Below are 17,785 nucleotides of genomic sequence, written 5' to 3'. Positions count from 1 at the left end.
CTGTTTTTCTCTGCATCAGACTTAGATTAGTGGCCATGTCAGTCAAAGTCCGTAGAACATAGTGGAGTGAAACTCATTGAAATTGCTAAAATCCACCAACTTGTTAAGTGAGACACAGTTGCCCAATATAAAACTGTGTTGTTGGAATTTCATAGTGCACACTGTGCTACTGCACAACCATGCTTATTGCTGTTATTGCTGTCGCCCTAGATCTACTCTGACTCACATAACAAACACACTTTAACACAGATCTCATACACTTGTCCCCACTGCACTGAAGCTTTAGTGATGCCACTTTGGATGAAAGCAAATGAGAACATGTAAATGTATATGAACTAACTAGCCAGATACATACTTATGTGATACCTGATGGCTATTATTTACCATCCATTACTGCAAGTTTTTAGAGACGTAACTCTCAAATTCCAAAGTGTGGTACAGATCCTTCAACATGGTATTAATAATGTAGTGATATCTCATAGACGGGATGCAGATAAAACTGGACTGAAATCCTTCTGCTGCATTAGACTATATAACTAAGAAATGTAGGCTATATAACTAAGAAATGCATATGAAATCCAATCAGTTCCTGTCAGCCAGTGGACTTAGCTAACACGGGGTCAAAACTGTGCCGAGTTTTTTTTTTTTTTTCATTTTTATAGGACATAAAGCCCTAAGTTGGTGGCTTGTGAGCATGATGCATGGCTGTCACTGTAAGCTGCCACAGAGGAAAGGGAGAAATTGAATTGGCCCTGCCATTAAAGGGCTTTGTGAGGATGTGACAAGTGTTATACCGTATCTGTGCTCGTGTGTGTTTTGTGAGTTGACTTCAGTGCTATCCTTCAGTTCACTGACTGAGGAGTGGAGGCGGTTGTAGAGAATTAAACCCACACAAACAAATATGTGCTCACGGCACACTGCGTGACATGTATGAATTGATGAAGATGTGGAGGAACTAAGGAGACAGAATGATTTAGACCAGCAAACACAGTACGGCCTATATTAATAATACATGGCAACAACGGTTCATGCTGTCCATATTATAAAATGCGTGATGTAAAACAACATTTTTTTTCACTTTGATCCTGACATCATTGTGAGTCACCATGATATGTCTATATAAGGAGCGCACTAATGACATAAATCCAGGTGATCCTGACTTGACCAAAAGGCCACTGGAGGTGAATGTCAGGAGGATGTCCCTGATAGCTTCATACTTTCACTGTGTTTTAAAGGGACACTACACTGATTTTACACTTCAACTTCACTTTACTCCCAGGAAGTGTCAAAACAGTTGTGTAATGTCTTTTGTGGCTGGGGGGGGCTTTCGAATGCCTGAAAAAAAAAAAGAAAACCCTGATGATGTCATCTGGGTTATTCGCCTTGTTTGGCCTTTAACTTTAAATTCTTTACTGAAGTGCTGGGTTATGAGCGGGCGACCAGAGGGTTTAGCAGTCCAACAGATAGAGTATGCTCTATACTGTTGTGGGAATAGGCATTATGGGATGTCTTGGCTTATCTTACATAAATTTGGGCCATTCTTTCTGTAACAGTCCATATTGGTAGCATGCACAAATAAAGCAACACAGTTAGCTGGATTTTTTTTTACAAACAAAAACTCAACACACCAATCAAAAAAATATAATTAATGAAACCTCTTTAAAATGTAACATCCCCAATTCTAACGTTAATACTTGCGATTAGGGTGAAATTGAGCATGAAACTAGAATCACAACTGTGGAAATAGTGTCTGACAACAAAAACAAACAGAAATGTGGGGGGTTGTTTCTAACTTTCAACTATGAAGTGGGGTTAAAAGCTCCAAAAACAACCAAGCAAGTCAAGCATGGGTTAAATTACATTTTGGGGATGATTTATTTTATCTATCAAACGTGTCAGAGACCCAGGTTGTCCAGGTCAGGCCTCAGTGATTGTCCGGTTATGAGCAGTTCCTCAAGCCGTTGTTTGATGTGTCAAGGCCCAGTGGGTCAGTGCTCATCACTGAACCCAGGGGTCACATCTCCCTCCTCTCTCAACTGTTCAGGTGCACTGCTGCTGTATCGCTCCTGAGGGGGAGGAGTGGAGTGCAGTTACATAATAGCTAATGCCCTCTGTCCATGTGTCCGCTGGCAGATGGTGTATTGCCCAACAGTCAGGGGAGAATGTACAGAGAACGGGGCGCAGGGGTGGAGGTTGGGGGGCTGTAGGGATGGAGGGATGCAGGGATGGAGGGAGGAGTATTGTTAGGAAAAGGCAGGATGAGGACTCCAGTCACCTCAACGTGAAGGATGGGTCGACAAAGGAACAGTAAGCTGCTGCCACTGCCTCATCACCTCTACTGTAGTACTGTTTGTAGAGATTGTGTGAACACCCACAGACACACAAACAGTAATATAACACCGGCTGAAACTTCACATGTCAACGCCAACACTGGGACCGCTCTCAAAATGTGGCCACATGATATTGCTGCATCCAAGACTGGGGATGTTACATAAGGCTGTATATTGCAGGGTATGAGGTACGATTGTTGAAGTTCAAGCAGCGCCGTAACGTAACCGTGCCCGGCCCGCCGCGATGAGGGGGGGGGGGGGGGTTGTTGACGGCGGCGACAACACAGCAGGAGCTATCCATGGTTACTTAAAGCAGATATCATCGGCACGGCCGTTTCGGCTAATGCTGTGTTCAAGGTAGGCTTTTGAAACCGTAAGTTACAGCTTCAAGTCACAACTACGACTTGGTAGCGTTCCAGGTAACCCGTAGCTCGTGTTTTTACCGTCCTGTTGTCTGTGAAAGTTCCCTATAACGGCCACTCGTAACTTCCGACCCGTGAACTCGTACCAGATTGAACTGGTATGACTTCACAGGAAGGAAAAACACAAAGTACGAGTTTCCTTGAACGCACCATGAGTTAGCAGCCCCCGCCCTTGTCAGGCATCAATTGGTCCTCGTGCTACGTCACCACATTCACGCGCATCCCTTGGCTGCACACACAGCCCTTCATGCCGTTCTCTCCCCTCATTGGATAACACTTGTATCCCACAAGGAAAATTTTCTCCTCGGGTTACAGCAGAGCAGAGTGACGGAGAGACTCGTGTTTAGGCTGAAATACTTCATGTAAGTGATTGCTGACGGAAAATAGGACTATTTAGGACTTATATTAACAAAAACATTACACTGATATCTGCTTTAACCAAAACTCTCTTGAAATATCAAACAAAGAAGAGAACTATGGACTGTGGAAGCTTGAATGGCCAAAATACAGAAGTTATCATGACGTGAACCATATGTTGCGGTGTAAAAAAAAAAAAAAAAGGCCGTTGATTCGGTGGAAACCCGGCTTAACGGGGCCCCCACGGCATGCGGGGCCCCCCCGCCTTGCGGGGGCTGCGGGGGTATACTTTACAGCCCAGAGTTCAAGTCATTTTAAAGAACAAATACAAAATATTATGATTTTATATTTTAATAGATATTGATAAATATGTAGGGGCGCTAGGGCGCCGCCCCCATCAAAATTTCAGGAAAAAAGTGTAGACACAGTAAACATAAATAACATAATAAAAAGTAATTACCATATCTGTTCAGTGTTCACTCATACAATGGGTTTTACTTTGAAATTTGTAAGCCTTTCCATTCCATATTGGGTTTATTCTGGGTTGTTTCATACATTTCAATAGCGAGGGGAGCCGGCCTAATGAGTGTGTATGTGGGCTCTTAAACTTTTGGCTTCCATGTGACTTCATGCTGGTCTCTAATTGGTTACTTCAAGATTCTCCTCCGGGTGCAGCTCTCTGCGCCCGTGGCCAATCAGCACGTTTGGGTTATTTTTTCATCCATTCGGATTGATTCATGATACCTGACCTGTCAATCAAAGTCACTCCCCTGGCAGACGCGCCCGCGTGCACACGGAGCAGACAGACAACAACAACAAGACAGGAGACAATGGCGGCCGCAGCAAAAGAAAAATCAGTTGTTTCTTTACAAAATAATCCTTTCACGAGGCGTTCGCTGGAGTAAAAAAAAAAAGGATAAAGGAGCGTGGACCGGAGCAACCTGACATAAAAATCCTGCAGCAGGCAAGTGGCCGTGGACGGAGTTACACGACGCTTCTCCCGTCTGTGTCATGCCAAACTCAGCTGAGGGGTGTACTGCGAAGCCAGTTTAGTGAGTTAGCAAGGTATGTTGAGTCTAAAGCCGGGCTCTCCTGTACTGCAAAGGTGGCTCTCTTTTAACCTGGCTAGATCACCACGGTAACTTATGCCACTAAACTGGCTTCGCAGTACACCCCTCTGTTAGCAATGCTCTTTATTTATCTTATTTATCTGACGCCCCCCCAATTTATTTTAGCACCAGCCGCCACTGTTAAATAGTTAAAATCACTGGCTTAAGAGTTAAAATAATGACTCATAAATAAGTAGAATTGTTGAAACAGACAAAAGTGAACTGGGAGAAATTATGAGCTCAATATTATTTAATTATTTATAATTAAACACTTGGAACAAATTGTTATGAATGATTGGAAAAAACTAAAATTAATAAATAGGTGAAATAATTAGATGCAAAGGGAAGAGTTGAAAGTAGCAGATAAATTAAGGAAACAACCTAATGTAAATAAATGATTGAAACCTGTAAGTAATGGATAATCTGGTTAAATATTGTAGGCCTATAGATAAGCTAATCAGTGGATGTAAATACAACCTTTAAAACTGACAACTGAATCATTTGAAAACATACTATAACAATATCCACCAATACCAATATCCTTAAAGGGATAGTTCAACATTTTGGCAAATTGGCGCATTACCATAATCCCTATCTTAGGAAGGTTTGTTACCTTTAACTGTCGGTGCATGCAAATTTTTTTAGAATGGACGAGCCGAGCCGCGAGCTGCTCAGAGCTACGTTACGGAGGCTAATGGGATTTCATCCAACAACTCCACAACGCTCTGGTGGACAAGTTGTGACCTGCACATTCACCACGCTATGAGATCATAACGGAATGTTACCAGACAGAGTTGTTTTCGCAGCTAATACAGACTGCTTGCTGAAAAACTGCCCCCAACAAGAACACGCATCAGCAGTTTTGCATGAGTTTACGTCGAAACAACTCTGTCTCGTAACGTTCCGTTATTATCTCATAGCGTGGTGAATGTGCAGGTCACAACTTGTCCACCAGAGCGTTGTGGAGTTGTTGGATTGTGTATTTGATGAGTTTGATGAGGGAAACCAAGAAATCGCATTAGCCTCCATAGCGTAGCTCTGAGCATCTCGCCGCTCTGCTCTGCCGTTCTAAAAATAGCTTGCACCTACAATTAAAGGTAACAAACCTACTGCTATGACTATAAGGATTATGGCAATGGGCCAATTTGCCAAAATGTTGAACTATCCCTTTAACATCCACTGAAAAGTGAACACACTGTGTTGATGAAGGGGTACCTGAGTTGATTTGACAGGGATGTGGGGGTTCATCACTGTCTACAGTGTTTCTATATGTATCATGCTGCACCCCTCTCTTATCTCACATTCACTGTGTGTGTCTATCTATATTATTGTCTCTAGGCCACACAGCAAACCAAACAGCATGTGTCAATTGTGATAAAGCAGAAAAAATACCAATTTGCTTTGTCAAACTTTTGCATCATAAACAACCAGGGCCGGCTCTTGGCATAGGCGATATAGGCGGTCGCCTAGAGCGCCAACTGCTGGAGGGGCGCCCCAGTCAAGGGGGGGGGGGGGGGATTATGATAATAATAATGATTTATGTCCGCTGGCGCCCCCTCACTTTTCTGTGTAGAAAAAAAAACCCAAAACAATAAATAAACAATGACAAACATGTTCTTAAATTGGCAGATACCTGTCTGCAGCAGGAATGCTCTCACGCCGTTTTCTTGTTAGAAACGCCACATTTTTACTGTAATTAGAGGTGTGGCACAAATGCTGGCGCGTTTGCGCGACCGTCTCGATATTTTTTTTTTTCATGTGTCTGTCAATTACGCAGTAGAAATGCGGTTCAACTACTGTGATCGGGAAACTCTCCTCTTTCAAATAAGCACGGCCGCACGCCCTTTTGACGACCTGTCAATCAAAACAACAACTCTGTGAAGCGCTTCGAAACAGCGAGTCGTTCAGAGGGATAGAGAGAGAGAGAGAGAGAGAAGCAGTGAGGATGATGACGGTGCTTCAGAGGCTGGAAGTTCTGACTCATTTGATGAGGAAGATTATGAAAAAAGAAGAGAGAGTTGAGATTTCAGCCTGCTCAGACAGCAGGGCCAGTGGGCCACAGCTAGTTGTTGTTTTTTTACCTCTCAAACAGTACCACAGTGACAACACATAGGGTACATTATATAGGCTAAATATTGTGAATTTTGTGTTTTTTGTCTATTTAGTTGATATTTGGAGAAAATTTCTCATTTAGGGCTACACACATCTCATGAAGTTTGAAATGTAACGTGAAGTCAATATTTAGCTTCTGTTATCCCACATTTGAGACATTTGGTGAGAATGACAGTTAGGCCTAACATTTATGCTCAAAAAGCAATTTCACAAATCTTTTTCTACACTTATCGCTTTATATCATACAGTATATTCCACTGCTTTTGTGAAGCCCAGACTTTCGTATACCCATTTCAAGCACCACAACAGTTTGTTCTCATGATTGTGAAGAGACAAATTTTTTCATGTCTTCACCCAGGATTTACTCAATGCAATTTTACTGATTGTTGTGCAAGTTGTGTATCTCAGGGTCAGAGGGGACATAGAGATACACTGCTATGTTATCGTTATGATCATTATGATCATTGTTGGGGGGGCGCCTGAGAGTAATCTCGCCTAGGGCACCAAAATGGCTAGAGCCGGCCCTGTAAACAACTGTTTGAATCCACACAACTCTCTGGTCAGTGGGGTCTTCATGCACCCTCCCAGTGGATGATACTTAGCGACAGAGCTATTATGACATTTCTGTCTCAACACTGAGTGCATTGCTAACTGTTTACTCTGTGTTATGTCAATATAAGTTCATGCTGTCGCTAGCATTTAGACTATCTCATACAAAGAATCTGTTTTGTCAGTGAGGCAAGTTACAGCCCATAACTCTGTCTCCACTATGTTATCTCATGGACCTATTGTAGACGGCAGTACAGCATGGTTCAGTTCATTGGTTAATGATGAACAAACAGTCATGGGATACTGAAGAGGGATGGGAGGTTGGATTTGTTGTCTTAGTCAAGACTAGCAGGCTGTTACCAATCTGTTCATTATTTCTCTGCTCTGCATCATGGAAGAAGAGGAGTATGAAAGCAGCAGCAGGAACTGATTTCTGCAGACGTCACATCATTTGTCACATCTGACAAAGTACAGCTGCACGAAACAGATACAAAGCAGAGACTCCAGCATGGAGTCTGTAGCTAATTTGCTCTTTCTCTCATCTTAAGTCTCTGTTTGAAGCACAACTGTGAGCTCTGTCCTTTGGACTTATGGCTTTAACGCTACAAACCAAATTTGGTTAGGACTGGGTGACATTTATGAGAGGAGTGGCCTGACAAAATTGTGGAACATTTGTCAGTTGCAGAAATGGGCGTGGCCTTTAGTCGTTTGACTTGAAGCCCCCCAAATAACATGAAACTATAGAATTATTATCCTGGGGCTTAAGATTTAATAGTTGAAAAGTAAAATGAAAAGTTGTTTAAAAAAATGGCATCCTGATGCCGATCATTATTACATACGATATTGATATCACCTTAAAGCAGAAGCTGACCAGCTAATCACTGGTAAGTACAGAACAAAAGTGAAATAATAAAAGACAAATTAATAAGGACATGAAAATAAAGTGAAATAGAAAATGTCAGTAAATTTAGAAAATTACATTCTGCTTTTAAAAATGCATGGGGAAATAACACAAGGTTAAAAGTTGGCAAGCTCAAAAGGCAATTACATAAAAAGGAAGTCTATGAGAGTGTATTTTGAGAAGTGGCTTTAAAAGATAGCATTGATTTAATAAGTCTGAATCCTTTGGACAGGGCAGTTAGCAGATCTGATGAAAAAAAAGAAAAGAAAAGTCCCTTGACTGGTGGACATGAGGACACTCATATGGACATCAGGTACAATGTCATTTAACAAATTTAACAAAAACCTTGCAAAAATCAGTATCACTGATCTGAAACCAATGTCAGACAACACTGACCCCTGTTTTGCGTACCCCCCCCGCCCCCCCCTCTCTCTCTCTCTCTAAATATATATATATATATATATATATATATACACACACACACAGTATATATAGATACACACACACACACACACACACACACACATGCAGTTATAAATGGAATTCAGTGTGCTCACTTGTGGATGGAATACCCCGGATCCACTGATAATTAATCCATTCCCTGCTGTGTTTACTATGCTCAGAAATCTGACACATACATACAGTTGCTTCATTACAGTTTAAATAAAATCACAGCCATTCCCCCAGGAGATCCGGTCTGCTATAAACTCAACATCATCATGGATGCTCACTGATATGATGACCTAGAAAATAAGGCAAGATGAAGATTATCTTTCCAACATGAAGCAAACAGAATAATAAACAGAATAAAACTACATGTTGATTATGACACAGGAGAAAACCTGATCGGCCTTTGTTCTAAACATTAGCCAGGGGCTTCAGCTATAGACAACAAAGCCTGACCAATCACTCTGATGTGCTTGAGTGATAGAGGAACACCACCTGTATTGCATGATTGGGGCAGCCTGGCCTACAACACTCTGTGGCTGCAGAGAAGCACATGTGTGTTTATAACAGCTGTCAGCTCTATTTCTCTATATACAGTAGTGTTTGCAGGGTTGTCATTACTTATTAATTTCATATTTATTTATAACAGAAAACATGAGTAAAATGCCTCCAAATAGTCTCCACATGGTTAAAATATATATATACTTTTTCATGTATGTCATATTCAGATTCTGAGTATAGACAGAGAGAACTAGATGTCATGTGATGTGATGTGGTATAAGTCTTATTCTCTGTCTTTTTCTGCTGGGCATTGAATCTAAATATGATAGACAACATATATATTGTTTAATCACTTTATCAGCAGCATGTGGAGACAGTAAGTGCCACTTTAGTATAGTCTTCTTTTAAAAAATAAATGAGGAATGAATCTATAATGAGAAGAAATACAGAAAACAGTTCATTAACCTGCGACAGAGCTGGCAGTAACAGTGGTAGCTACTGTATGTGCATCTCATCGCAGCTCAGCCGTATCTGCTGCCAGACTCACAGGAAGTGCATCCCCTGTATAAGACATCCACACATCACAGTGGTTCTAAGGAAGCTAACAAGACACAGAACACCACTGACACCATGGCCCTGTAAAGCACGAGTGTGCTGTGCTCCCCTTGCCGACGCCCAAAGCTTTGATCTGCTGTTCCATGGAGACAACAGACGGGCCCGGGCCCAGCGAGCTGCAGACATGAATATCGAACTAATAGAACAGATGCTGCTCCTATCAAAGTGTGTTGGAATCTAATGAGTAAACCCTCTCTGTTCATATCAAATGTGATAACCTACACATAGACGCCGTAGATACAATATCCTTATGGACTCTCCTTGTGGCAACTTGCTATGTTCTAGACAGGGGGGCCATCTGGACACAGGTCCTGAAGCTAACAACCTGATTAATATCACCAGCGATCTGAAGACAGAGTGTAGCAAAACCATCCTTCCTCTACCCCTGAGAACTTTCCAACCCAACAAAATGCAGGTGAATTACAACAACTACTTAAGAAACATAAAAGGCATGTCCTATATTTTATATTGTAAAACACCTTTAGTTGCTTTATTGTAAAGAGTTAGATAAGAAGATTGATAGCATGAAGCCAGAGCCAGGAGCAGATTGGTTCACTGGAGCGAAAAAGACTGGAAGCAGGGGAAACCATCCAGCCTGGAAGAACTTGTTACAGCAAGTAACTCCCCGTTAAAAATATCCTCATTGCCACATTTTTCGGGCAGGGAGGTTAATAAAACACTATAATAACTATAATGTGTTCATTTCTTTGTGAGCTTTATAGGTGCTGGTAGGCATGTTTTGTTTAAACTTGGTGTGGTGCCAAGGAAGCTGTTTCTCTCACTTTCCAATCTTTACACTCAGACAAACTGTCTCATGGCTTTTATCTTCATTCTTACCACACACACAGCACAAGGGTGGTATTGATCCACTTACACAACTCTCAGCAAGAAAGCGGATAAGCATCCTCCCTCAAAAAATATGGAATTAATAAATGATGTTACATGAACATTTTAAAGACTTTGCACATTGCAAACAGAAGTGTTTTTGCCATCATCACCAGATTTACACAGGTTCTCAAACTTGGACAAATAAAACCACAGTCTAGACACAGCAAAAACAAAAGTTTTTTTTTCTTTCTTTCCCCCATTAATCTGCTATTAGTTTATAGCAGACTATAACGGATTTATTTCAGGAGAAATAAAAACAAAAAAATTAGACAAATCCTGACCTTTTCTTGGTATTGGCGTCTAGATGAGTCCAGAGACTGGATGAGTGCCGTTGCATGGCCGATGAACATGGCGTAGCAGGTGGCTCCTACGATCATACTGAGCATCGTCAGCCAGATGTCCGACATACTCTCCGGGGCTTGTCTTCCATAGCCGATGCACAGCATGTGGCTCATGGCCTTAAAGAGGGCGAAGGAGTAGAGCTCGCTCCACGTGTCATTCTGTAGGAGGAGAGATGGAGAGAGAGGCAAGAATGAATATTAAAATCTGGGTTATTCTGTTCTCTGCTCTACAATAGCTCCTTACTTTTGTATTTTTACATTTAGTGGTTTTGACCTTACGACCTGAGCCTGAATTATACTTGCAGAGACACATTGCAGGAGAAATGTATAAGTTAGAGTGTGACACGAGTGGTGATGGAAAGAGTGGATGAAACAATGAGAGGGTCGAAGTGTAATTCTTGAAAATGATACGTGTCTGGTGACTGTTGGTGGTGACTGTTTGTTGGAGAGTCTAATCATGATCACTGAGCATGCCTTGCCCTGTCTTGGCCAAGCAGAGGGAGATGAGGAAAGAAATGAGTGATAATGAGGAGCCCGTACATCTGCTTGCTCCAGTCTGCCTTTGAGTGGTGCTCACACACTCAGTCAACTCTAATTCTCCCATGTTAGAGTCATTAGAAAGCCCTCCACGGGCCTCACATCCTCTCCTCAGACAGCTGTGGCTCACACACTGTCCAGACTTTATCACTGTGTGTGTGTCTGAGTGTTTCTTCTGGGACGAGTGGTGTCCTCAGTCACTGATTGACTGGTTGGATTCTCATCTGATTTGTATATTTCCAGGGTCATTTGCATCTCATGCAAGATTCAGATTTGCTGAAAATGTTTGTCTGTGTTGAGCTCTTGGCTGGATCGGTTGTTTAGATTTGTTGGAAGAGATAAACTGGGCCGTCTAATCTTAGATAAAAGCTATAGAAACCCACAATAACAGTCTGAAGCTTTTAAGATCTTAGGCATCATCCTTGTGTTTTTCAGCTTTGTTGCTGTTTCTACGATGTAGCCTTCCAACTACAGTCCTTGTCTCACCATAATCCACAGTTCTTGAGCCCATTATAATAAAACATTTTTTTTTGCTAAATAACCCTGGCAGAACATTTAAACACTGCAGCCTTCAGCCTGAGCCTCTTCCTCACTGCCCCGGGTGGTGAGCAGACTTGGTGTTGAAACCCTCCAGTCAGCCATCAACATGCTGGCCACATTGCTGATGGATAAACAGCAGGAGTAGGAGGCTTCAACCCAGAGCTAGAGCACAGAAATAAACACCTTTTTACACATGGCTACATCTTTCTGTCCCTGATTGTACTTTTTTCTCTCTCTCAGATACACACACCACACAGATAAATACATGGTATACTGTGTACTGTCTTAAAGTAAATAGATGGGCACCACAGAATACCCTCAATGCAAAAAACAACAACAACAACAAAGAACAATAGGATTAAAAATTTTAATATGAAAAAAATCAATCCATTTCTGCAAGTGACCAGGTCAGGACAACACCCTCTATAAAATCAGGACAGGGCCCTTAACTTGTCTGTTGGTGATTTATAAACCAACTCTGATGATACAATAGGCAATCTGTTACAGTCTCATGCTGTTGTGGCTTTTAGCATCATTACTGTCAGTCTGTGGTGACCTCCCAATTGATTTTTGACTATCTTGGCAGGATTATAACTCACCTATGGGCTACAGATGCATTACTCTTGGTCTCTCTCTGTGACTGTGTGATTGTTAGTAAAAAAAAAAAAAAAAAAAAAGTAGATATAAATGACCCTCAGCCCCTCGCCTTGTATTCCTAGGAATGTTTTCTAATGTTTCTGCCGTGATGCACATATGACATAACCACAGAAAAGGTGCAGCAGCTGAGTTGTATTTGTTTCATACCAAGAAAAGGTTAAAAACATACATTGGGTATGTTTTGTTTTATACATTTAAAGAATAACACCTATAGTAAATGTGACGCTAACCTATACAGACTGAAATCATAGGGAAGCAGCTAGCGTAGGCTACTTATCATATTTGATCCCATGGTGGTGATGAAATGGACTATTTTTTGGCCAGAGAACAGCCTCAAAAGTGGTCACACCTGGTCTAAAGCAAAGTTATTTGGAACCAGTTGCAGCCTCTGGGGTTCAGCTGTTTTCTTAAGACCTTTAATTACTTTTGCCTCATCAGGAGCAAGTGTAAAGTAAAACAGCTGGGCCATTTCTTTGGTAACGACATCAGACAAGACAGCTTGAATAGACAATGGTGTGCCTGAATTATTAGATTGGGTCAAATGGGCTTCTAGACAGAAGAGACTTGTTAGTGACAGAAGCAATCCACTGGACATGTATGGGACTGATTAGGAGCTTTAGCTTTTGCAGGAGAGATCCATTTGACCTTATTGAAGAGCTGTCACCAGACTTGTAGCAACAAGGCAGTGTAACAGATGAAACAACACAAATTAGCAAGACACTGGAGGTTGTTAACAATTGATCCGAGCAACACGTTGTGTAAGCCATTAGCCACAGACACATGGATGAGGCTTTAAGCGTAAAGTGTATCCTACAGACTGGTTTTAATTATGGCAGATTTAGCAGCTAGGGCTTAATAAAGACAACAATGTAACATGATCATTAGTGAGTTCTAGAGATGTGATGGTAGATTTTGCTACAAGAGCCAGGCAAGGCTATGCTAACTGGCTTCTGGTTACAGTCTTATATTTAAGAGGCCGATTTATCTTTTTGTTAGTTGTCTAATTCTTAACCAGAAATTATAACATTATTCTTTCATGCCACTGTGCGAGTAGGTCGGAAAACCTACACTGGCCAGCTGTAACCAGTCTGTTTGAGGTAACAGCTGATTAAAACTGACACAGTGTACAGCTGTCTCTTACTATTGAAAACTACAACCCTCATACTAACATAATAAACTAATTCTACAGAGATACCACCCTGAGTGAGGGGGGGTGGGGAAAGAAAGAGGAAACAAATGAAATTAGCTCTTGTGTTGATTTTATTTGCCATCGGTCTTCACTGAGCAGTGTGGATGATAGCTAATTCTACATAATACATTTAGGGAGTGAACACAAAGGGAGTATGGGACATCTATGATGCATGATGGCATAATTATAGAATAGTGAATGTGCATGCATGCTGGCAAACCCGTCTGGAGATACACGCTGTTTCCCTTTCAGCTTGTATTTGAGTTTGTGCGTTTGATTTGTGCCAGTCATGCTTCACAGCATTGCTCTGCTAGGGTGCAGTCCCTCTCTGATGGTCCCAAACTGATGTGGGGAGTTTTTTTTCAATTAACAGGACTGACAATATGATGACACTGACATTTAGAACTTTAATATGTAAAATGCCATAAAAGAGCTGGTTAGCAATGTTGAATTCATTATTTAGAGCCAGTGGGTTCCCATTTGTATTCATTATTTAAAATCACATGAGTACAGAAAGTTGCAAGTGTCTGTTGGAAGTATTTAACATTGATAATGAAGAATACAGATTATGACAGCCCAAAAATATTTCTCTTGGTCCAAGGGTGTGTTAGTGTGTTAAAACAGAATAATGGTGGCTGTGTTTGCAAAAGGAACTTCAGAGTGAGTTTAAATCAGTAGCTAGAACTAGAACATTATATATAGCTATATATATTTAACCTGCAACATTTAAAATATTCTAATGTTTAAGGACAGTGGCACAGTGTACATTGGACAGTCCTTTATGCTTAAGTTCCTACTTTAGTCACAACAACATTGTCTTGGTCCCCCTGTTCTGTTTTGTTTTGTTATATTTGTTGCGTTTCTGTTGGGTTATTTTGCCCAAGGCCTCTTTATTTTTTTAATTTTTTTTATAGTTGGAGGTGGCTATTGTAAAAGAAAACATAATAAAAACTTGAGTCATAGATTTTTTTTTTCTACTGTTGACCAGCATTAGCCTATATATTTGTAGTTGGTTTATACCAGTAATACAGGTATGTTGTATTTTGATGCTAGTCAGTCTCAAGTGCAAAAGAACCAGCATGGGATGGTGACCAGCATGGGATGCTAGCCACCAGCATCAAAACACAACAAAAGCAGTAGGAGTTGCTGGTCATCAGCATGGAATGCTGGTCCCTGCATTAAAGCACAAATTGCATACACCATACTGCTTTTTCTGGTGAAGTTATGCTAGTCTATGCTGGTTTTTCTAGCAGCTGATGCATCAAACCAGCATGTAAATGTTGATCTACACTGGTTTGATGCATATGCTAGTCCACACTGGTTTTTGTAGCAGCTAGGTCCAGACCATCTTCACTGGCAACATTATAGTTTATCTATCTCATTATGCAGAGTCCAACAATTCAGAGGCTAATGTATCATCAGCGTCATAATGTAGCCTAATGTATCTCTCTATCTCGCACATACACACCAATCCGTCCGTCCATCCGTATAAGTCATGGCAACGGAACTGTGACGCCTGACCGAACTGTTCTGTGTCTCATTTGCACACGGACTTGACCTTGTGCTGACCCAGGGCAAAACCTCTGTTGGCAAATTGACCTTTTGCGGACTTCAGTGAATTACAAAACCCTTTGGATACCTGTGGAAAGCTCTCTCAACAGCTCGTCGGAAGACTATCGATTGGAAGACTCCATTGGAAACGACTCACCTGCATATTTAATCAGCGGAAAACAAGACCCCCCCACCGACCAGCACCTGCTCTGGACCCAGTCCTCATAGTCTAAGACATCTTTTAATTTTTTAGGTCACCAAATGCCTCAGTTAATCTTCTTTAACCCCCCAAATCTGATTATAATCCAAAAATAGCTCTCAATGTATGTAATTATATAATATTACATATTAGCATGAATAGAATGTTAGCTTAATTGGAAAGCACAGTTTTGGATGATACTTGATGATGATTTATCCAAAACCCCGTGCCTTGTTTCCCGGCCCAGATGTGGACTGTGCTAACAATGAAGAGAACTCAAACATGTTTTCGTTTGACATTACAATTTTTGAAACAAATTTCTGTTGAAAGTTAAATATTTAAGATGGCGACTGGACCTTTAAAAAAAAAAAATGCTTTCTACCTTGCTCCTCCTCCAGCCTTCCTACTCTGCTCCTACGGCTTTCTATTCTGCTCGTCCTCCTCCTTTCTCTGCAGCTCCTATACTTGCAGACCGCTCCTCCTGCTTTCCCTGCAGACTGCCCCTTCTGCTTCCAAGCAGTCAGCTCCTCCAGTTCTCCCTCCCTCTCAGATGACTCCATCGCTCCCAGTTTACACATCTCTTCCCCCTTTGCTTCCCAGCCTATAGTCCTGTTGCAGCTTCCCAGCCTGCTTCTCCTCTCAGCGAGGCCTTCCCTCTTGCTCTTGCTCTCTGAGGTGATATTACTGCTTTGCTGCCTATTGCCTCTGCTTTCCAACCTGTTGCTTCTCGACCTGCCTCTCCTTTGCAGCCTATTGCTCCTGCTGCTGCTTCTACTCCTTAGCATTTTTCTGTTTCTTCTGCCCCCCGGGGCATTTCTCCTCGTTCTCCTCCCATCTTCCTCCAGACTGTTGCTGTTTCACCCTGCTCCTCCTCCAGGAGGCCCCGGGAAGAGGACGACCAGGTGTCTCCAGCCAAGAGGCCCAGACTGTGAGATGACAGCGACTCTCTGCTGCAGGGACCACTGAGTCCACATTGCCCTGCAAAGTTTGACTTCGACCAACCCTGTGGGCTGGCATATGGCAGGGCTGTAAACTGCCCCAGCAGTGTCTTGCACTCAGGCTTTTTTTTCTGTTGTTGTAGTTGCTATTTTGCACATCTAGATACAGTGGCTTGATCAACCATTCTTTCTTTCTTGGGGCTGGCCTTTGCGTCTGGCGGGGCTCAGTACAATTTGGTTGGTTGAGCATTACATTATTCACCTAACACTTTATTACACTAGGGTTATTTTGTAGATTTGCACATTTAGGTATGGTGGCTCGATCAGCGTTCTTTCTTTCTTGGGGCTGGCGTTTGCGTCTAGTGGGGCTCAGTACAATTTTGTTGGTTGAGCATCATCCCCTCCCTATAACAGTAGTGCACTCCTCCACACCCCACCACCCGCCTCTCAGCCCCTGACCCCCACCCCCCTGGCCCAGCTGGGATCAGCTACAGTACAATTAGCAAACGCCTTAAACTTCTCAGTCACTGTGTAGCTTCCTGCTTGTTCCCCTGCCTTCAGTTCAGTCCTTAATGTTCTGTCTTCATCATTAAAATAAAAAAGTGCTCTCAACACATTACTTGGCCTCTGTATTGTTTATGGGGTTGGATGTGGGCAGCGTACAATTTCCTGTTTTGTTATGAAATGACTTCCCTTGTGTGATTTGTGGTTATTTTATGTGCGATCTTTCCCTCTGTGATTGTCTGCCCATAGTGGGTCTCATTCATGAAACGTGAGTAAATCTGTGTGTAGATTTGCACATAAAAGCTCACTCTACTAAAACTCTACTCCGGATTCATGAATGGTGCCGGAAACTCAGATTTGATCGTAAACACGTGTGTAACTTCATGAATGCCAACCCATCGTAAACTAACAACACGCCCCCAGTGATCAGCAATTAGTATAGATCTCCATACATGAATAGCCATATAAGGAGATCCTGACCACCATATTAGGAGGTAGGTGCATCCTGTTCACCTGCGGCCATGACGCAAACGAGGAAAGAGGGAGAGAGAGAAAAAAAGAGAGATCACGGATCGAAGTCATTTTGGGTGAAGTGGAGTCCAGAAAAATATGTAATTCTCTTCTGTTAGTAGTGGTGTGACTGGGACAGGTCAAAGGCTGGAGGGAAGAAACAGATTTAGTGAATTAAGTGTCCTTGGTTTATTAAAGAACCGTTTAAGAAGTAAAGCCAGAATAGTTCGATATGAAACATGAAAAAAAAAAAAAAACACACACAACTCCAGAGCTACAGCAGCGACGGGAGGAGGAGGCTCTTCACAGCCTCAGCTGTAGAGGAGCATGGTTGTATCAACACATGAAGTTATATAGGCAGGTTATATTGTTACAGAAGCACCAGCCGTCTGTCACAGCTCCATCCAAACCGGTGCCGAAGCGCTACTGCGCAGGGTGAAGTGTGCGCCCACCGAGCGTATTGTAGCAACACAAAAAAGTTTTTTCCAGTTTTATATCAGATTATTATCATCATAAGATGGAGCCTTGCCGTGTTTGTGCGTGTCCGATCCCTAAAACGTCTCTCTCTCCAAATATTTCTAATTGTTT

General features: G+C 42.0%; 1 protein-coding gene across 1 annotated transcript in view; it reads right to left on the bottom strand.

Annotated features, from left to right (window-relative positions):
- The window catches only part of hcn2b (hyperpolarization activated cyclic nucleotide-gated potassium channel 2b), a 63,395-nt gene that overhangs the window by 21,794 nt on the left and 23,816 nt on the right, over positions 1–17,785 (bottom strand). The window contains exon 4 of the mRNA XM_085773936.1: positions 10,513–10,731. Within this exon, the coding sequence (XP_085630062.1) occupies positions 10,513–10,731 (219 nt within the window). The remainder of the gene's footprint in view (positions 1–10,512; positions 10,732–17,785) is intronic.

Source organism: Trachurus japonicus, chromosome 4 (genome assembly GCF_045865225.1).
Source record: "Trachurus japonicus isolate A0001 chromosome 4, Traja_1.0".
Classification (NCBI taxonomy): Eukaryota; Metazoa; Chordata; class Actinopteri; order Carangiformes; family Carangidae; genus Trachurus; species Trachurus japonicus.
Note: the sequence above shows the minus strand (reverse complement) of the source record. Positions and strands in the feature narration are given on the sequence as shown.